At 38.1% G+C, this 22840-nt stretch overlaps 1 protein-coding gene across 1 annotated transcript in view; it reads left to right on the top strand.

Moving 5' to 3' along the window:
• LOC104256404 (cytochrome b5 reductase 4) overlaps nt 1–22840 on the top strand; it is a 43316-nt gene that overhangs the window by 6316 nt on the left and 14160 nt on the right. The window contains exons 4-10 of the mRNA XM_059829174.1: nt 241–325; nt 4034–4075; nt 9531–9585; nt 11176–11233; nt 11335–11428; nt 12019–12051; nt 12735–12857. Of these exons, the coding sequence (XP_059685157.1) occupies nt 241–325; nt 4034–4075; nt 9531–9585; nt 11176–11233; nt 11335–11428; nt 12019–12051; nt 12735–12857 (490 nt within the window). The remainder of the gene's footprint in view (nt 1–240; nt 326–4033; nt 4076–9530; nt 9586–11175; nt 11234–11334; nt 11429–12018; nt 12052–12734; nt 12858–22840) is intronic.

Here is a 22840-nt window from a genome sequence, read left to right as displayed (position 1 = left end):
AAATGAATAAACTAAACTGTCACTTTTTCATGGTCCTATTTTTTTCATTTGATTACATGCTATCTGTAATAGAAGTAAAAAAAAGTACTGAACAATGCAATAATGAGTGTCTGTTTAAAAAAAAAAATCTGCTAAATGAATTATACTAGCCCCTGTACAAAAATGAACTTTTCTATTTCAGTGCATAGAACAACATAGTAAGAATTACAAATTTTGTGAAAACCAATTTTGTTAATATAGGTTCATCGTTGGGTCAATTATGAATCGATGCTGAAGGAATGTCTTGTTGGGAGAATGGCTCTCAAGCCTATTGCTGCTCCAAGAGGTGAGGGTTTTAAGAATGAAATTATTTCTATTATGCTTTATTCCAAAGTTGTCTGGAAATTATGAGAAATCCTAAATCATCATATTTACAAGGAGACTCTCTATTCTTGCATAGAGGTGAAGGCTGTTGCACATACTCAGTCTTTTTACAGCAGATATCTGAAGATGAAACTATTTTATGCATGAAGACTTCTATAATTAATGTACTGCTACATTTCTTCTTTTGTTTTTAGTCATCAGAAAACAGGTGTGTGTGTTATGTGCATATGTATATAGAAATAATTTATTTATCTTTTTCCCCATGATCCCTCTTTCTTCTTCTGATCCCAAGGTACAAACTGTCATAGGCAGCTCTCTCATCTTGAAATAAGTCAGTATTTTCAATCTGGTGATTTCAGCACCAGACATAGGTCTGGCAAGTTGCATATGTATTGAGATATTTGAATACGCTTTATGGCGAGAACACTTTATTGGGTCCTTTAGTTTGAATTTACTTGGCGAAAAATCTGCTGATACAACAGACTCCTCTGAACCAGGACAGCAAGAGATGTAGTATATTGTCTTAAAATGCTGGTGATGGTTTCCAGAGACTTTAATCTTTGGTATTTGTTTTTGTTGTGGACTACAAACCAAAATTTCCTATACCTAGGAAGCAGATACTATTACTGAATATTGACCCTTAGCAAAACTACAGTGAAAACATGAAAAAATTGGTGTTTGCAACTCTTTTTCCTCAAATTCTGGGGCATCCTTTGGTTCACAAATTAAGACATCTCTTGTAGCTCTTCAACTTCTGACGAGGTGCACTGCATATTTGCTTAGTGCTTAGATCACATCACCTAACAGTTAGGTTGAGTTTGTTCTATACGTGAAGGGGAATAGTATTTTACATCTCCATGTTGCTAGGTAGCTAATTCCAGCGTGGAGCTTTTAAGCTAAATGCTGCGAAGTATGCAGAAACCTCGACAGCATAACTGCTTCATGAAGTTGAGGTATTACAGATAAGTTACTGCCACTTTGTCAGCTGGGTTAGAAATTTAAAAGTAAACCTGACTTTTGCTAATTTCATTAATCTAGCTTTTCTGCAACTGGAAGGAATTCTTGTGACAGCCAGTCAGTAAAAAACAAACATATCTTTGCCCCTGCCAGCTATGACAGTCCATTTTCTGCTGTTCACTTTTTCTTCTGCTTTCATCTGTAATAGGACTACTTTATCCATTTTGCTATAATAAAATTTGCAGGATAAAGGTTGCCAGCTGTGTAAAAAACCTGTTCTGTTGCCTGTGTCTCTTTTGGCCATTTCAGGCTTGAAAACATGTAACTTCGCTAATTAAGAATAAAACTGATTAGACTGGATTTGCTGAAATTCTTCATTGTAAAATTCTCACAGTTTACTTTGATTCCTGATAGGCTATGTATCCTCCTCTTCTGAATAGTGAATTATCAGAAACGTGATTGATGAACTTCACCGTCAGGCAGCAATAATTTTTGTCTTGTGTCCTTCCAGAAGACCGTGTTCAGCAAAGTTTGCATTTGAAAATGAAAGAATAAAATACAGAGTTAAGATGCATGGTTTTGAATATAAGATTAAATAGGCTCATAAGTACAGAGGAAAGACAGGCCTTTAAATTACAGTATAAATTGCTTTCTTTTTGTGGCAGAGGGTTAGGGTTTGGCAGTAGAGCAAGCATCAATACTTGCTGTTTGGTACAGTCTCAATACAGTGCAAGTAAGGCAGGTTTGTTGGGGCACTGCTGGAAGACTTTTGGTTGTTTAGCTTAGTTTTGTTTCCTGTGATCTTGTGGTTTTTTGGAAGATGGTACAATTACTTGCTCACTGAACTGTTTAAGGAAGCTGAAGCTTGTCCTTGCATACTCCAGGGTGTTTTTAAGAAAGAAGAGTCTTCTGAAGGTGCTGATGATAGTTAATGTTTTGCTAGCTTGTCTTTTGGGAGTGCTGCTTGACGGTATGGTAGTGACTAATAGGAATTTCTGGCATGTCCCTTCTGTGATGTTTCAGAGCAGTGGAGCTGTGCACTGAAATGTATAGTGTTTGCACTTGCTGAGAAGGCCAGTGCAGCAACTACAGCAGTACCCAGGCATGTAAGAGATTATTTCAGTATCTCTGTACAGCATTAAGCTGCTTGCCTTCCCTTCAGGGTACTCAGCTGTAAACATTAGCATGGACATTAGTTTGTTGTCTGGTATCTTTTAATACTGCTAGTGTTTCTCATAGATACATCTTAGTATATGTCCCTATGTTACTTCAGTGGTAACATAACTTGGGAGTCAGAATGCATATTGTATTATTGATAATTCAGTGAGATTAGGCTGAGAGCTGTGGTGTCATCCAAGGAAGAGAGGTAGGGCTGTGTCTTGGAAATGCCTCAAACTGTCCTTAAAATTGCAATGCCAATTTTGGTGCAGTGTGTTAAAATGTCGTGAAATGAGAGTAGACATCTGTACACAAAAAATTACCTTTAATCAGAAATAAATTTTTGTGAATGACTTGCCTATCCTGGTAGAAAGCTTGAAGTGGTGTATAGCAGAATGAACAGACAAATATAGCTTCAACCAAAAATTTGGGGTGAACTGTCCCACTGATGAGTGGAGACAGTTTTGTTTTGTGGAGAGTTTTGTTTTTACCTTATAGTGGCGCAACATGAAAGCCTCTGATGAAGGCAGCTCTTGGTCAGCTCTGAAGTCATTTTGCAATACTGTATGCTTGGTGCTTTGTTGCAGGAGCCTTTCCTTCACTGCTCTCATAGTGGCATTTTTCTTCTAACATTGGCTGCTGTGATGCAGAGCACTGGGAGAGATTCAGAAGAACAGGGGAGAAACATTCACATTTTGGTTTTCTTAAAAGGCAGCAGGAAGAACACATTGGTTTCTCCCACTTCCTCAAACCTGGCTCTCATAAAAGAGAATATAAAATGGGCCTTCATATTGGGACATTCTGAGATGTGCAATGTAGAGAAGGCAGAAAAGGGCTTTGGTACATCCAGAGGACTAGTTTCCCCATAGATTTGCTATGAGCAGGGTACGTGGCTGAGAGGTGCAGTGCCTTTCCCCTTGAGTTGAGCACCTTATACATGAATTGAAATTATGTAATTCACTTGCTTGGTATTTATCTTCTTTTTTTCTGCTTTTGTTTGTTTGGAGTAGTTGCAGAATGGTGTAGATTTAAGGAAAAACTCAGGTAATAACTCGTCAAGTAAAACCATTTCACAGAAGGAGCTTATAGGAAGATTTTCTTTTTTCCTGGGTTTCTGCCAAGGATTGGGTTTAGATTGCCAAGGATTGGGTCGGTCAGATTCAGTGTCTACTCTGTGCTGTCGTGAGACAAGTCTCATCAAAAGTCTGACAGATTTAGCGAGCTCCTTAGCTATGAAGTTTATAATTGCACAAGATAATCTCTGATGTTTGTTCTGAAGTGCCAGAGTTCTTGCATTTCCTACCCTTTAGTGCTGTGCAACTTTTGGCATTTTTAACATAGTATTTTTTAATTATACATAATCTTTTGAAATGGTAATCAGTGCTGCATTTATTTGTGACTTCTTGATATCTGAAGTGTCCTGGTCAATTTCTTAATGTTTTGGAAGGTTTATTTGGAGATCCTTACTTTGGTTTAATTCTTTAGCATGACGTATGCAAGTACTGTGCTATAACTTCTTACTGTCATGCTCGTTGTTTTTTCTTAATGCTTCCAGAGATTTCTTCTACTCTATCTGAAGAGAAGAAACAGCTTAATAGTAAGTATTCACCTGGAGTGAGGTGGGGAGTAATTCTTAAACTTATTTGAGTATTATCGAATGAGCAGTGTTTATCCAGACTTCTGTCTGTCTTTATATTTAAATCTGATGTTGAGGCTTTAGTAATCTGTGGAAATTACAGAAGGCAAAATCCTAATCAGGTATTATGAATTCAGTGTTGAAAAGTATTCTAGACTGCAGTAGAGTAGTATAAATAAGGGAGGTATGAGATGGACAAGCTTTCTGCTCAAGTCAAGAAAAGATAGGTCACAAATTACTGTGTGCTATGAAATCTGCCACTACAAAATTGCCAGACTTTTTGATCTTTATCTGTATCAGAAAAGCTAGGTGGCCATGGGGCTGGAGTAGCAGAGAAAAGACAAGATCTTGGGGAACACTTAAAATTAGTAAGTCTCTACTGAAGGTCATCACTGGGAAACGACTTGAAATGGAAGTGAATTAGCTGATCACAGCATGACTGAACTACTTGAGATGTAACTGTGAGAATGACTCATCTGACAATTGGTGTAGCTCTAAGAGAAGCAAGTATAGTCCTGTGAATGTATCAGGATGTTGATGGTAGTCCTTGTAGAGATGGGGAAGCATTCAAGCCTTCACTGAGCCCTTCCTTGAGTGTAGCTTTGGTTGCTAGTTATCAAGAACTATGCATTTGATTATGATGCTTTTAGGGAAATGTTACAGACTGATTAGTCGTATTAGTATAAGAGGCTTCCTAAAAGAATATGGCTTATGAAGTCACATCAAATGAGGTGTGATGGGGTATGTTGGTGGGGCAAATAAGATGAACACCTGTGACAGGAAATAATACAATTTGAACTCAAGGGTGACCTATTGGCATGAAAGGGGACAGGTGCAAATAGGTCATGGAAAAGCCTAGGCTGAAGCTTTGGAAGAGGAGTCTAGAGCATTCAAATTTCAGAGTGGCAGGAGGGGCAGAAACCGAGATGTGTCTTAAGATGAAGCCAGAGAAATGCTCAGGGTGGTGTCTCAGCAAGTCCAGGCATAATGAGGAGAAGGTAACTTGTTCATGCTTTTTCTGGTGAATTTGAGTTCCCATTTGTTTTCTTCTTTCTCATGCTGTCTTCCTTGCCCTCCCTTTGTGTTCTGTGAATGTTGTATTTGACTTCTAAAATGCAGTTTACCTTTCAGTATGCACAAGCATTGAGCTACACAAAAAGTCAAACATACATCATATAAAAGTAAGCAAGACTGATTTTATTTGTTCCTATTTTGCTCTTTAGCCTTATAAGATGTTACGCTAAACTTTCACAGGGTCTGCTGCCTGCCTGACTTTTTTTTTTTTCCTTCAGCAACAAACAAGTTGTTGGAACCTGTTAATCTTGCTTTGAATGACAGGGAGAATTAGAAAACAAACTCTGTTTTAATCTATCAGAATGATACCACTAGCAGCTAGTAGTCATTAAATACACATAAATATTTTGTATTCAAGTAGAAGGCTAATTTTACCATCTGTTTCTATGTTCTTCTCCTCTTGGTTATTTTGGTTCATGAATTCCTTAGTTTTTGTGCTTGTCTAGCTGTCCAGAGCTTTCCTATGTGTCTTTCATAATCACAGTCGTTCCAGGTAAAAAGAAATAAGTGTTATTCCCTTTCTCTTCCATCTTGCTTCCCCTCCTGCTCCTAGCAATAACTTCTGTTCAGATTATGTGACTTGTCAGAAGACATAGGAAATTATTCTGATGGTAGTTTCCAATGAAATGGCCAAAATACTGTTGCTTTCTTGTATTCAGTTTACTTGTTCAGCAAGACTTTTTCCAAAATAGGATAGGTCGGTTCCTGAGGTTACTTTCCATGAGGTTTTTCATATTCAGTTGTTGCATCTCGGTGCTTAGCACTTGTAAATTTAAGTCAGAATTAGTCTAGATGTAAGCATCACTGTCTTAAAGTGTGCAAGAGAAGCATATGCCATGGGCTCTGATTTTTTTGGAAGTTGTTGGCACTACTGAAGACATTTTTGTCTTCTCAATCTAAAATGTATAAATAATAATCATATTTGGAGTATGCTTAGATCAATCAACTTAAATGTATCCTTGATTTTTGTGAACATCGATTGTATATAATGTTAGGGGCAATTAAAGTTGAAGTTTTCAGAATATATTGCTAGTGATAACAATCAACGTGTGTGTAGCCTAATGTGCTTCTGTTCATACTTGAGTTTCAAACAAAAGACATCAAAATTTCAAAATGCTGCCATTACCAAAGCATGCCTGAAAACTTCATATTTGTTTGAGAACAAATATGTATCAAAGATATATTTTAAAAATTGTTTTCAGCCTTGCACTTTTGAGCGAACCTTAATTTTTCTTTCACCCAAACTATTATGATGATGAATTTTGTAATATTAATAGTAAAAAAAAAAAAAAATTACTTGGGCAGTTCCACTGTCTGAAAACAAGCTTATGTTTGAGTATATACACATCAGACCTTGAAAAAACTTAGAGTGTGGAAAAGGGTAATGGGAGGAGAGTTTGAGCTAGAGCTTCAAGTACAGAAAACTAATCAAACAGCTGGAATTCTTTAGCATAATATAGGTGTTTCTATTTTTCTTAGTCATATTTGGAGTTTATAAATATGTGTCAAGCTTGTTCTGGGCCTTCTAAGAACAAAGAAAACAATATGTACAGAAAGCTTTCAGAGCATCCTAAAGTAGTTCAGATTGGAAGGAACATCTGGAGCTTGTTCGGTCCAGTCTCCTTCTCAAAGCAGGATGAACTTCAATACTACATCAGATGGCTCATGAGCAACCCCACTCTCATGGGAAGGGAAGAGGTGTCGTATTTTTGTTTTTCTTTTGTTGTTTTGGTGTTTGTTTTTTTCCCCATATACATAACAAAAATTTTCGCTGCTACTTATCTATTGCTTCTTGTCCTTCTGCTGTGCCCCTCTGAGAATAGTCTGGCTATCTTCTCTATACTTCCTTCTCTCCCACCCCCTTCTCTTTAGGTAGTTGAAGACTGCAGTTGGATTTCCCCCTTAGCCTTTTCTTCTGCAGGCTGAAGAAACACAGTTCCCTCAGCCTCCTTTCATATATCCTGTGCTCCAGCTGCTGACCATTTTTGTGGCCTTTCCCTGGACTTTTATCTGGTATATCAATGTCTGTCCTACACTGGGAAGCCAAAACTGGATACAGTACTCCAGATGTGATCTCAGAAATGCTGAACAGAGAGGAAGAATCACTTCCCTTGAACTGATTGTTATGCTCTTGCCCAGGATAAAGTTGGCCTTCATCACCACAAGGATGTAGTATCTGCCCAAGTTGTCTACTTGGGCATGTCTACTACTCTGGCAGGTTTTGTGCAAAGCTCCTTTCTATCCAGGCAGGCTCCCCACTTACTTTGTTGCATCAGATTATTTTTTTCGCAGGTGCAAAATTTTGCATTTGCCTTTGAGCTTCATGGAGCTTTTGTCAGCCCATTTCTTCAGTCTGTCTTAGTCCCTTTGAATGGTAGCCATAACCTTTCGTGTTTCAACTGCTTCCCGTGATGTGTTATTGCTCACATGCTTCCTGACAGTGGGACAGTGTGTGCCCTTCAGGTTGCTAATGACAGTAGCGAAGAGTATTGGCATTCCCTGTTCCTTAGGGAATACCAGCTGTAACTAGCCACCAGTTGGACTTTGTACTGTTGATCACACCTTTTATGCCTGGCAGTCCTACTGATTTTCTACCCAGATTGTAATCCACCTATCAAACCCAGCTCTCTCCAATGTGGCTATGAGGATAATGTGAGAAACTATCACTAGCCTTGCTATCCCATGGGATTCTGCAAAGCATTTGCTGGAACAAGCTGAAGTTTGCTCTCATTAGATGCAGAGTTCTAATTCTGCTGTTCATCCCGGTCATCTTAAGCTACTTCATTTCATGCCTGCTATCAGGCTTTGGCTTCACCACCAGCTTTCCTTTCTTTATGACCACCATGACCAGTAGAGCACTTTCCTTAGTTGGTTCATTGATCACCTGAATCATTGTATTTTTATTGCAGTGTGACTTCTTGTTTTCACATAACACCTTACAGTATTTCAGAATAATTCATAAATAACTTGGTTTGCCAGAATGTTCTATTTTATTTTGGCTGTTCATATATTTCTGTTGACCTGCAAAAGCAAACAGGAGTGTGTATGACCATGAATTCCTCTTATCCATGGAGGCCAACCTAAGCATATGTCCTCAAGAAAGGCTTAGTCTTTGGGAAGGCTTTTATCATTAGGTGATTGCTTTTTCTTTTGCAATGCTCTGACTGCTCTGCCATTTAGCTTCCTTGGCAGCTGCAGACTGTGTGTACTTAGGGGTAATTAAGGATCAAAGAGTAAGTCATTCCAGCGAGTTTTAATTGCTTTGGGTTAATTTCCCCATCTGGATGATCAAATAGTTTTGACAGATTGGATTAAACCAGAGTGGCTGTCTTTGTTTTTATCTATTCCCACTCAATTACTGTGTTTAAGTTTGTAGCCAAACTACAAAATTTACAGGTGTTTAAAAGATAATCATCTAGGTAACCGAGAATTCATATGTTAATTATTTTATGCATAGCCATTTCAGCTTTGCAAGGTTTGCCTTTGAATGGGCTTGAAACCAGCACTTGCCAACTGTCATCTTAAACCTCTGCCTAACCATTGTCCAGGAAGAGTCCCGCTGTTCATGCGGTGTTACAAATCATACTATATTTCAGTCTGTGCAGCTTCCTCCATCATGGTTCTCTATAACTTCTTTGTGTTAAAATTGATGAAGGATTGCAGTTGCTTTTATCTGTCATTTCTGCTCAAGTTTTTGCCAAATATGTTCAGTTTCTATTAGGCCAGAGATTAGAACAGTTGACGTTTTCAAAGACTGACCAAGTGTGGCCTCCCAGCAAAGGCTTTTTCAGACTGTTTCATGTTATTTAATAATTAAAGTGAGTGGCTGAATTCTGTGAAAATTCCTAGCAAAGTGCATAGTAGAGAGATTAAGGTTGATATCTTTGCTTAGCTGACTGAAATTTTACTTGTGAATTAGGTTAGACCAGACGTCCCAAATTGAATTAGTTCATCTGAATTGTTCTAGCAAATAGCTCTGTTAAAGGAAATTCATTCACATAACCTTTTTTCCATGCTTCACTATCAAAAGTGTGAAAGCACAAGCTAATAACAGGTGGAACTGAGACCAAGCTATATGTACCAGAAGGGCTGCACAAACAGATTCTGTGGTATATGGAACTCTTAATTTCTGAAGTAGAACTTCATGAATAAAAACAAAATTTAAAAAGTACATGGATACTTCCAGCTGCCTGTGGAAATAAAGCCACTAAATATTGTGGAGGGGTATCTAGAACATTCAATTTAAAAAAAAAAAAAAAAACAACCCCAAAACATCTCTGATTATGATTTCTATTAAGCAAGCACCATAGCAAATATTTTAATGATTCTCTGCTCTTTGTAGGTATGTTTCCTGAGAAGAAAGTACTTAGTGCTTCCGCTAAAGATTTAACTCCAAGGTAAACCTTTCTCTTTCATTGTCTGTTGAACATTCTGTTTAATAATTCTGTGCAGTTCTTAGTAAATGCAGGCAACTTCTTCCATGGTTAGTTCTTGATGTTTCAGCTAAATGAGTGTATATCATTACCATCTTCTTATAAGTTCAGGTTTAAACAATTTGCCAAAGGTCATATCAATAGTATAGGCAGATGAGGATGCAAGGTTCTTGGCTTGCTCTGTTGGTTTCCAACACTTGCACTGCCTTGCATTGTATACAAATGTATGGCTTATACTTGCAGGCTCCTCAGCCTTGCTTCTTGATAAAACTCTTGGAAAGTGATTCCAGCTGGACTGATTACTTTTCTGACTTTAGTTAATTTGTCCATAAATGAATGAGTTGGCATGCCTTGAAAAAGTACTTCATTTCAAGCTGGAATATATTAACATGTGATAGCTGTATTCAAGTTTCAACAATATGCAAAGCAAAGCAGGCCCTAAAACCCCACTGTGATAGGCCTGCTGTTGTCACTGAGCTATCATTTAACTCCGTGATGCCTTGAGTCACCAAGGTTCAGTTTCTCACTTTGCATCAAAATCTCCTGTGAATGTGTAATCTCTGGGCTAGTTACATGCAATCATAAAATACTGTGGCTTGCGAACACCTGGAACATGGCTTATCTTCTGGAGTGCTCTCCAAACCTTGCTGCCTTTCTTCCCATGTATGTCTGGCATGTTCTGGTGTATGACTGGAAGGTGTGCATCCTAGAACATGTTGGCTGTTAGGAATGTCTGCTGGAGGGGGCGTCTTCCCCCTCTGCCTTCTTTTCTGGTCCAGGAGTCCAAACAGTAGACAGAAGTGGTTAGGACATTGGAGAAGGGAGAAGACAGCAGTAACGTAGATGTGAAGGGTTAATTTTTGTTGTTGACTTTCACTGGCTGGGATTGCAACCTAGCTGGAAGTCAAGTGAGAACTATAGATGTCTGTGGTGGAGAGCCAGGCATGACATTGTCAGATGTATGGTCCCCATGAAAATGGGTAGAGAAAGGAATAGCTTTTCTGGGGTTGGGTGGGTAAGTTACTTCTTGGCAAGTGTAAGGCCATACAAACAATTAGCATTTGAAGGCTTTCTGTTTCTTACCTTACCATGGATTTATTACAAGGTTTGGGCAGCTTGGGAACATCAGAATGTAAAACCTTGATTTGGGGAGATGAAGGGAACTGTGGTTTTGTGGTATGTGCACGGAATCTATAACTCTTGGAAGCCACCCTGGCTATTTAATACTTTTCTCTGGAGTCAAGGATTTTAATCATCTTGTTAGGAAGGTTTGTATGCTGAAAAGAGGATGCACGTGCTTTTTAAGTAAAACCAATGCCATATAATTTTAGCTACAACGTGCTGACTATCAGGATGCATAATTAGACTGTTCTTACTTTAATGGTATTTTCAAAGTTATTGGCTCTGTATTTATCTCTTAAAAAAATAGTAAATAACGTATTTGGCTTGTAAATTCATAAAGGAAGCTCTGCTTGAAAACTTCTAATTAAGTATGTTTCGGTATGCCCAAAGAAAGTATATGTTTCTTCTTCACTGTATTCTTTTGTTTTACAGTTATGACTGGTTCCAAACAGATAGTTTGATCACCATTGTCATATATACTAGGCAGAAGGTAAGTGTACTTTATGAAAGGGAGAATTACAAGATGCAGTTGTGATCCAGCTCCAATTCTGGGAGAACTTAATTAATTTTTTTTTTCCTTGCTTATGAAAGGATATGAATGCAGAGTTGGTGATAGTTGACTGTCAAGACAAACGATTAAGGGGAGAGATCATCATGGATGACCACTCATATCTTGTAGAAGTTGGTAGGTACTGTAATTTTGCAGTTGAAAATACTGAATTTTCATTCTACTTTATTAAAATCCTCTCATCAGACCATATGTGTTTTACATATACCAATTAATATTTTATTCCTCTTTCGTTAGAGATGAGTACTTTAAAGTGCCTTGGTGTAAAGGAATTACATTGTTTATCAACTCACATCTTCATTTGTTTAGTACATACTGAACTCCTTACATGTGGAATAAGGTGTAGTAAGAAATTGATGTAAAAGTCGTGTAAAGTTTTTCTTCAAGTGTGTTTTCGATGGTTATTAAAATGCCCTTATTGAAAAAGGGCAAGTGGAATGATTTAGGTAAATGCAGATTGGTAGCTTTACATGAGTCATTTTTAAAAGTAATGGGGAAGATAATGCCTTGCCTAATGTTATGTATTAGGCCTGCAGAAATCACTGGGACTGATATGATGCACAAGTGGAATTTCAGAGCCAGATAAAGATGCATAGGGTTCTAGGCTCATTAGTTCACTCAGTATTTCTAGCCATATACTGTATGTATATATGATGACTAGAATGTAATTTTGTTTTTGCTTAAAATAGAGTTTCTCTTTATTTCAGACTTGGATCATGCAGTTCAAGAAGATTTGGCTGGTAAGTTCTGTCTCTTGCAGCACTTCTGTATCTCTTCTAATACCAGAATGTGGGATTTCAGTTTATTTTGCTGACTCATCAGATACTTTAGCTTTGCTTACCACAAGGTTCTGACACAATCAATCAAATCAAACCATAATGCTGAACAATTTTTTTTTAAATTGTGGCATTTGGGCCTGTGAAAGTAGTAAGTTGATGGTGCTCTGATCCCTCTGAGTATGACTAAATGTTAAAATAATTAGAAGTTAGTTCTGTTGTGTATTTGTGAACTGTTCTTTGCTTAGACTGGGATTTTCTTGGATTTAATTTTTCATTCAAATGCTCTTGAAAAGAAAGGAAGAAGTAAATAGTGGTAGTTACCAACTTCCAGTAAATAAGGACTCTGAATTCATGAGCATTTTTTTTTGACCAGATGGGCTGTGAAGCTTTTCACAATGTATTTAGTAAATAAGATACATTAATTATGCATATTAAGTCAGTGCTTGTTGTTTTAAATGCATTGTAGAACAATATAAAAAGCTAGCTGGAAGTACATTTAATTTGATATTTTAATTGAACAGATTAATTCTGTGCATCTTGAAATGACTAATCCTTCTAAAATTTCATTATAATGGAAGGGTAAAATATTTTTTTTTGTACAAAATGTAACTAAAAGTAACAGTGTGAAACCTTTTCTCTTTTAGTGAATATTGCTGAAAAAGTTGGGAAAGTAGAGATAATCTTAAAGAAAAAGGATAACATTCATTGGAAAATGCTGGGACAGCCTTTGGAGAATCATAATACGTTTATCAAACACGTGGACAGAGGTAAGCAGTTTCGTGGCTGTGTTACCAGTTGTTTTAAGACTTTTTGGAGCATGTTAGGCATATTTGGTTTCTCCCAGCATTTTCTTTTCCTGTAGTCATACTTCATTTTCTTCAGGAATGTTCTCTGGTCTTGTTGAAAGCTGCTCAGGAATTCTCCTTGCAAGGGTTCACCTTAGATGTGTGGTTTTGCTTTGCTTTGCTTGGTTTGTTTTGTCCTGCCATAGAAATGGAGGTCTTCCAGTCTTGTGGAAAGACTGGAAGAACCTAGTAAGGGAAGGTGAAGACTGCTTGAGTGTTGTTGCATCTCCTGGCTACCTGTGTGCTTAATAGCCTTTCTGTCCATATAAAACCTCAGTAGACCCTGAGGAGATAATGACTGACGCAAGGCCATACACTATAGGAGTTAACTGTGGTGAAGGAACAAAAACCTCCACTTCCAACTGTTAGTATACTGTAGTAACATCTTTTAACGCTGTAATGTTGTTCCAGCACACTGCATCTTTGTAACTTGAGCTGTGATTAAATAAGGCATTTCAAGCCATGTGTAGGTGTCAAAGCCAGCTCTGAATAAGCTGATGTGTCTGCAAGAAGCAGTAGATGTTACATTGAGAGTTCATTTTGTGGTAGCAGAGTAGTATGAACTTGATGCAGCACCAAAGTGTCTTACCCCGATCAGTGTACTTCTCTTTTTTTTTTTCTTTAACAGTTAAATTAAAAATTTCTGCACAATTATATTATATAATATAAGCATGCTCCTGATGTTATTGCAGCTGTCCAGTTTCTCAAAAGCCCTCTTGGCCCTCTGTCTAATAATGCTCAAAAGTTGACTGTTTGATGTTAGTCTGCCTTATTATGTATGAAAGCAAAGCTGTACATTTTAAAGAGCTAATTAAATGTTGATCACCATGTTGTACACCTCTTACTGGCTCTCAGTTATGCTACTTAGGCCTTTAAAGTTGAGAGATTACTGTGGTACAAAAAGGAAGACCGACTGCATAAAAGCACATCTCTAGCTACCTTTAGCTTATGTAGAATGTAATTTTCCTTATGAGAAACTGTTGAGTCATCCACTTTATTATTAGATTTTTTGATATAATCCTCTATATTTAAGGTGATACAGCCTGGACTAATACGTTGTCCGCTGTCTGTTGCTCATTTTCTCCCTCGTTATTTATCACTTTCATGATTATGGAAAACAAAATGAGAAAATAACCTGAAAGAACAAGAGATGTAGGATGTAGAATATAGTGGATTTATAGATCCTTTGCAAATGAGGAAGGTGAGGATGATTGGATGCAATTGTCAAAAATTCAAATTGACCATTAGTAACCAGTGCTTCCTAGATGATGATTCTGCAGTTTTTTCTAAGTCAGTCTCCAACATAGCGTTTATCATATTATGCAGAGAAGTGTTATAGGTATTGGATAACTTTATTATGGATCACTGACTGACTGAGTTCAGACCAGTTTAAATTGAATCTCCAGAAAACTTAAGTTAAAGGGCTTGCTAAGCCTGAGTTTCTCCAGTTCCCTGATTACAGAGGTGACAAATCTAGCAAATATATTGATAACTATGGGTTTTGAATCCCTACTCCAGAAACTTTTGTTCTGTAGGTTTTTTTAATTTTAAAACCCCCAAATTTAAAATTGAACATGCCGGAAGGTTTATAGAGGAAGAATGTTCAGCCCTAGATGTCTTTCCTTTATTCCAGCCCTGTGCTTTCCGCTCGGCCATAAAATCTACATGTTGGAGGCTTCTCTTCACTCAGTTTAGTCTTAAGTAGCCCCTCTCTGTTTCTGCTTAGAATTGTGCTCCCTTATTCTAAACTGCAGTTTTCAGTTTTGCTTCCACTTCTGTGGGAGCAAAATAATATTACGGGTGAAGAAACTCATACCTTGCACAATGTGAGCACAGAAATAGTAATTAACAATTCTAGGTAATTTCCTTGTCTTTATTGGGTGTGCAGTTGGTTTTGTATGCAAACCTACTTTTTCTGAAGCAAAATAACTTTATTCTGGAAATAAAATAACCAAGACTTCCAGCCTGGTAAGTAATTCTGACCTCATAAATGAATCGATGCATTTTATATATGAAGTTAAATAGATCTTTGAAGAGAAGATTAGATTGTTCTTTGATAAACTGCAGAAACGCTTAGTATGAAGTGTGTTGCAGATATAGAAGTTCTCCTTAATACTACTTACACTTTAGTTTATTTTGCATGCTGGGATAGTAGTATTATCAAGGTAGTACCCGTGCGGTTTGCCTATTTACCTGTGCCCACACTAGGAGTGCTTTCAACACAGGCAGAACATGTCAAGTACTAGTAAAGCACAAGTAAATCCTGCAGTAAAGATAGCATAAATGTGTATGCTGCTGACCAGAGTCTGATTTGCTATAGATACTTAGCCACTTACACTATGCTACTGTGTAGCTGTGATGAGACAAGGATCAGCAAGGACTATAAACAGGGTGGAGGAAGGAAGTACTAGCTTTGGAAATAGCTGTACTTACATGATATATCGGTTGCTATTAAAAACCCCCAGCGATGTCTGTGCTGTAAACGAAGTAACTTAGCCCTGTTTCATTGAGAAGTAGGGTTCCTCAAACTTTATCATGGCTGGAAAGAGCATGTGGAACAGCTGGCATAAGGTATACTGGGATTTGAGTGTGAGCAGCAGAAGCAGTATCACAGAATCACTAAGGTTGGAAAAGACCTGTAAGATCATCAAGTCCAACCATCAACCCAACACCACCATGCCTACTAAACCATGTCCCACAATGCCACCTCCACATGTTCCTTGAACACCTCCAGGGATGGTGACTCCACCACCTCCCTGGGCAGCCTGTTCCAGTGTTTCACGACTCTCTCGGTACAGAAATTTTTCCTAACATCCAGCCTGAACCTCCCCTGGCACAACTTGAGGCCGTTTCCTCTTGTCCTGTCGCTAGTCACTTGGGAGACGAGACCAACACCCACCTCTCTGCAACCCCCTTTCAGGTAATTGTAGAGAGCGATAAGATCTCCTCTCAGCCTCCTCTTCTGCAGACTGAAACAACTCCAGTTCCCTCAGCCACTCCTCATGAGACTTGTGCTTCAGACCTCTCACCAGCTTCGTCGCCCTTCTCTGGACACACTCCAGCAACTGAAGTAGTTCCTTGTGAGAGCTACTTTGCTTCCAAGACCTCAACTGGCTAGTTAAAGCTATTTTATAGTTTTATATCTGGTATTTCTATGCAGCACTATATATAGGGTAGCACAGATGCGTTGCCTTAAATACTCTGATTTTTTTTTGCTTGGATTTATGTATCTTCCACTGCTTACTCTCAGCATTACCTTTTATTTCTGATGAGAGTATTGTTTGAAGACAGTGTAACTGATAATTTCCACTTCTTGAAAGTACCTGAAAATCTGGGAGCAGATTGGAAAGTGGTTATGTTATCTTGTTATATCTGTTTTATATTTATTTCATTCAGTTTTTGTGTATTCATAGTTCTTTTGCTAAGTTACTGACACTTTCTAGTAAAAGTAATCATTTTACTCAGAATGTTTCCACACTTCCAGTTTGGTGGCAAGGTTATTCTGAGTCTGTGAACAGTAAGTGCTTATGGGAGCACAGATGTTTAATTCCTTAGATTTTTCTTGTCTTTGAGTTTTTCCTGTAGTATTTCCTTGTGTATTGATAATTTCAAACTTTTCCATTGTATTCAAAGCACAGGAAGAAGGGCTGAAAACCAGGCAGGATTAACACTTGAAAACTATACTTGATTTTTATGTTGTTATTACTTGTTGATACGACAGCATTCATGAGTTTGTAAACGGGCTATGTGTGTGACCACCACACCCCCCCAAGTCCCTATACTTTTAAGTTATTTAATCTTTATTTTTATGACTACAAAAAAGCGGTGAAGCTCTTCTTCAGAGGCAGTGACTTAATGCAGAGGTGATACTGGAAGCCTGTGATAACTTTATGCTATGAAGAAACAGTTAGCATAAGTTCCTACTTTTTTCCCCTTAAGCTGGGAAAGTCATACTCCCAGATACATTGCCTACGGACTCTCAAATTCCTGTTGAGTTTAGACTAATGTTTTGGCCAGTGTATCTGTTAGTTAATTGGGAAGAAATCACAAAATTGTGGAATTTCTTCAAAGTTGAGGGGGATTTTTTAAAAATTGTAATGTAATTTCAGGGAACTACACTGTATCTTAGGGTCTATCAGTAGATTCAGAGGAATATTCAATACTGCTTCTGCTCCTTAAGAAGGATTAAGTGCTTAGTTTTCTGGAGGAATAATTATTTATACCCAACAGTATTGCATAGAAAGCACAATTCAGTGTAATTAGATTGTCAGTGTAGGGAAGTTGGTGACATTAGTCTTAGCTAGCTATTATGAAACTGTTCATTAGGAAGCATAAACAAAAACTAATGGTTGTAGTGCCAGCATCCTGTGAAATTTAAATGCAGTATTAAAAAAAGGTAGAACTTTCTCATTTTAAAAAAACAAAGCCACACAGTGCAGTGACAGAGTGCAGTTTTTCTTGTAGATATTAAGACATGATTTTCTCGTAGGCGCCTCTTCTGGGAAGTAAGGTAAGGAAGCCCACTCATGAGGGGACAGGTTGTGATCACCACTGCATATCATGCCTCTGTATCAACGTGGAATTGCAGCCAAGTCTTGGAGGTGACAGGCAAGCACTGTAATACCGTTACATAGACCTGCAGTTTATCAAAGATTGTTTAAAAAGACACCAACTGGAAAAATGTTTAAAAGTTAGCTTTTTCTATGGAATTATTTACAAACAAAAATTGAACTTGAATTTCAGCTATCTTTGTTCATGTTAGTTGCTAAAAACGGATCTTTTGACTTTGATTTTTCTGTATTAGTGTGCTAGTTGTTTTTGTGGAAAAACTGAATTCTGCCAAATTAAAAAAAGATGTTCGCTGCTGACCACTTAAATTTCATTGTTGCGTATAAATCTGCTCATGATGTCCCTTCAAAAAACTTCTTGCTCTGAATGAAATAAGAAAACATTGCATGTACATAAAGAAGTATTTCTGTGTATCTAAGGCTTTACAAGCTGTACAATGGTAGTTGTGATCAACAGAAAGTGAAACTTTGAATTGTTTGAATCAAGCACAATTTTTTACATATTTTCTGGTTTCTTAGCAGCTTTAGCCAATAGAATAAGCAACTGATGTTGGGGCTGTATGTGATAATACCAAATATCTTTGTCCTGAAATTTGTTTCTACACAGTAAAAATGAAATTTAAGGGAAAAATTAAGTACTTAGCATGCCAGTTCAGAAAATGTTTTAGAATGGCTATGTATATAAAAGCAGTAGCCGTATGCAAGTAAATAATGACATGTTAGTAGGGGTGACTTATGGGTGGTGTGTGTGTATTTTTTCCCACGGAGAATAAACTCTACTTCTTCCTTCTGAGTGCGATTCTGAACTTCTACTCAGACCCCTGTTTTGGAAAGTAACCTAATTACCAACTCCTCTCCTAAAGAGTGTGCAACTATTGGCAGTTGTGTGCAACTATGGGCAGATGCTTAAGAGGGTTCAGTAAAGAATCAAGGTGATGTTGCCTCCGAGGACTGAAATGGGAGAATGAGAGAGTAGTGAAACATTGGAATAGGCTGCCCAGGGAGGTGGTAGAGTCACCCTCCCTGGAGATATTCAAGGAGCGTGTGGATGTGGCATTGTGGGATGTAGCTTGATGGACATGGTGCTGTGTGGTGTTGGGTGGGTTGTGGCTTGTTGTTGTTGTGTGGTGGGTTTTTGGTTTTGTTTTGTTTTGTTTTGTTTTTTCCAGGTTGGACTTGATGATCTTACAGGTCTTTTCCAACCGTAGTGATTCTGTGATTCTGTGATTCATAGTTTCGTGTAGTGGTTTTAGCCACGTTAAGTGGAAGATCATTAGACTTTTTCTGTTGGAAGTAATAGAACGGAGCAGAATGCTGACGCAGCACTTGAGGTGTATAAGCCAGACTTGCGCTGTGACAGTGTGCTATTTACTGCATAACCAGGGAAAGTTTAGAAGGCATTGATTCCGTGTTATTTTGGGAAGGGAGGGACACCATCTGGGAAGAGCATGGCTGACCTCTTTGGATAATAGGAGCTAGCTTGTGAAACCTAGTAACTAACTGAAGCATTTGAGGGTACTGATAAATTGATGGTCAGCATTAAGGGTTCGTGGTTGTCTTAACTCCAAGACTGGGCTGCTGCCAGGAAGCCACCTTCCTTCAGCTGTGTGGTCTAATATCCATCATGTTGGCACTAACAGTAGTTGAGGCTTGGTAATCAAGTAACCTGAACAAAATAAGGATTAACTTTCAGCTGGCTGATGGACACTGTTGGGTAGTACATGCTTGCTGGGCGTGGAGTGGAACTTCGCTGCAAGAGATGGAGGGGCAGTGGAGGGATGTGGCTTTTATACTTTGAAACTGTATCCCAAGCAAACAGGCTAAGGTTGCTGCCATAGCATTACTAGGATTATGGCTAACAAGTAAGAAATAAGAATTGTCACTTAAGTCTTAATTGAAGAAAAGCAAGAAACTTCATTCAAGGAAAAATTCTTAAATTAAAATCCCTTTCATAATGAGGAAGAACACGGTAGGGAAGAGGAGGATACTCTCCAGAAGCTATCATTATCTGTGTAGCAGTTTTGTTAATAAAACTCTTTTCTTATGCATATGGATCAAGGTGCTGTAGTTTTTGCTTCCAGCAGAGAAGGAAGGTCAGTTTAGAGAGGGATGTCTCTAGCCTGTGATTGTATAGGGTTTACGTGGCAAGGTTTTGGTAGCGGTGGGGGGGCTTCAGGGGTGGCTTCTCTGCAAAGACATCAGGAGCTGTGACGCTGACACTCAATGTCTGTAGAAAGTTTGATCAAATGTAGCATCCTCACTGATTACTTTCTCTACATTGAAAATCAGGATTTGCTGCTGGGCACTTGCATCATGCTCCAAAATTGAGAGAGTAGTGCCTTTTGCTTATGTATGGTAGAAAATTGTATGTCTTTAGCATCTGACAGTTACTTACCTTGGCTTCATGGGTTGCTGAAAGCAACTGTTCTCCTTCAGCTTGCTACTAGAGGCTGGTGTTCTCTTGTTGAAAGGCTCTTCTGCATTGCCAATTGTTCTTGCTTGTGGCTCCAGATTTTACTGGGGCCACTGATAATGAACTAATTGTATTTAATATAGCAAAGAGGACAACCTAACTTAGGAGTTTTCTTAGACCTAGAAAGATCTCTGGTTTAAAAAAATCAGATTGAGTGAACCGGGACACAAGTTCTGTATGGCAAATTAAAAAGAAAAAGGGTGAGGTAAAGATGAGTTTGTTACATGTGGAAAAGGTTGGAATTTGTCAGGTTGGAAAGGTCAGAAAACTGTCAGGAAACAGTGAATCAGTTGATGAATCAGTTTTTTAACTTCTCCTCTCCACTCTCAAGTATCTGGAAGAGTATTAGCTGATCAGTATTGTGGGCTACATTACCAACCTCCCATATCCTTTCAAGTAATTCTTAAGTCCGCAGAATTAAATCTACAGCAATCTTTGCATATTTATTTGTATACTGTACTTTATAATCTTAGTATGTACGGTTTTTCAAACGAATGGTAGAAAAACAAATTACAATAAACTTTTTATAAAATTTCTTTTAGATAGCTGGAGTGCTGCTGATGTTTTGCTTCAAGATTGGTATGAAATGGAATTACTGCCTTTCATTTTTCAGGGCTGTAGGCATTTTTTTTGGTACATCTGAAATGTTTGCTAATTCAAAATAAGCAGTTTGTAGGATGTTAAATAAAAGATGCGAGAAAATATTAATAAAGAAGGATTTATTCCATGTCAGAGGCTTTACATCATGTCTCTGTAGGCATTTATAGTGGATAACCCACTAGTAGGTATTTGAATAATTTAAGAAAACAAGTGTATGCAGAAAAATGCCATGGCCACCTACTGTGGCAATAGTGGTATGTAATGAATTTGATGCTAATTTAGTCAGTGCACAAATTGCATGTGCAGCTGAGATTTAGTAACCTGAATGTATATTTCCAGGCATAACTACATGTATTTAGATGTTTGACTGTTCTAGCAGAATTTATTTATACCCTTGGAAATAAAGCCGATTAGAAAGAAGCATGGCTGAGCCGCAACATCTTGTTTAAACCCTTAACTTTTAAGCATTTTGTGGATAAATATTGTTTGTTTGAAAGCTTTTCTCTGTTTAAAATTCTTTTGTTTCTGTTGTGGTTGAATCGACAGGTTGTGATCCTGTACTTACTGAAGAAGGGAGTGGTAATAGTGATGGCTGTTCCTTCAGGCAGCAATTGACTGCACTGTTGCAGACCACTCTGTAACTAGTCTCCAGCTGTCTTGATCTCTCTGGCTCTGTTTTTAATCCAGAATATCTGGGAATAGCAAAATGTTTGGGGTAATAATGCTGCTGTAAGGAAACTGCAGTACAGATAAGTTACTTGGAAAATGAAAATTCATGAGATGAAATTACTGAAATACTCAAAGCGGTCCTTAAATGACTCTTGGAGAATTCTGGGGAAGGAGAATGGACAGGCTAGCTTACTGAGACCCTCTCAAGCCTTGTTGTTTTTTTTTTTTTTTAAGTCCAGCAACTGGTGTTTGTTCTCAAACTGTACCCATAATTAAGAATAAAGTTCAGCTAGCCTTACTGACTTGGGCTTCCCTTTAGTGGTGCTGTTGGAGGTAAGAGCAAGGAAGCAATGGCAGTGGTCACTTGAGCTGCAGCAATGCCTAGAATTTCCTTTACATTTTGTCTTGCATTTAATGAAGACTTCACTGGAAACTTGCATAAGCCCTCTGTCAGGCAAGACTTGCTTAATAAGAGTTGTTGTGTTGACTCGAGAGAGAATTTTGGCTGAGTTCAGGATTTAGGCCACATTTAAGTGCTATACACTTAGTACAGATTTTCTGGTAGTCCTTTCTTGTTCAAAAGAGAATCAGCATGTGATTAAAGTCAGGAAGTAAAGAAGCATCTGCTGGTGCAGTGGCAAAATACAAAAGATCAAGGTGCTTCTAATTCTAACTATTAAGACCTAAAGAAATATTAGAATCATAGACTAACTTAGTTGAAAGGGACCTCTGAAAGTCATCTGGTCTAACTTCCTGCTCAAAGCTGTCCAGTCGAGGTTTGAATATCTCCAAGGACAGAGATTCTGGGCAGCCTGCCCCAGAGTTTGACCAGACCATCCTCATGGTGATGCCTAGTTGGAATTTCCTGAGTTGCAGCTTGCGTCCTTTGCATCTCATCCTGTTTTGTAAGTAGCCCAGCTATTTATGGTAGTGACTTGAGTGTTTTTCAATAACATGAGAAAAAGAGGGGAGAAGAAACATTGCTTCAACGCAGAAAGTATTGTTAGAAAGGTGTCATGCTCAAGTATTCTCATACATGAACCTGTCAAATTTTGAGAGGCTTTACATGAAAATATTCACTGGGACTGGTTACAAATTTTACATTGAAAATGATAAATGACATGGTGGGATTATTGTAGGGAAGAGGCTTCTTCTTTCTGTCTTGTCTTTGGCTTGTTTTGGAAGTATGAAGTTTAGGTAGTGCTGCTCGTGGAGTTTTGTTGCTTACTTGCCTTTTTTTTTTTTTTTAATTCTTTGCTGGGCTGAACTTCCAATATCTTACAGTCCATGAAATTTCTCCTAAGTTACAGACCTGTTTAGGCACTGCGGTACTGTCACCACGCTGATATTACAGGTTAGAGCTAAAACACTGCAGTGCTGAAACAAAGGCTTAGCTGAAAAATGCTCTTCTAAAGGTAGAAGAGGAAAAATGACTTCTGGTGATCTTCAATTTACACTGCTAGTTTTGTATTTAGATTTCTACAATATGCTGTCACTTGCCTTATACAGCAATTGTTATTCCCATCAGTATTTTAGGAAAGCTGGGATACCTAGTAGTGTCAAGTAGTCAAATACTAACCTATGGTGGCAATGAC

Source organism: Gavia stellata, chromosome 2, assembly GCF_030936135.1.
Source record: "Gavia stellata isolate bGavSte3 chromosome 2, bGavSte3.hap2, whole genome shotgun sequence".
Classification (NCBI taxonomy): domain Eukaryota; kingdom Metazoa; phylum Chordata; class Aves; order Gaviiformes; family Gaviidae; genus Gavia; species Gavia stellata.
This window is presented reverse-complemented; position numbering and strand designations above follow the sequence as displayed.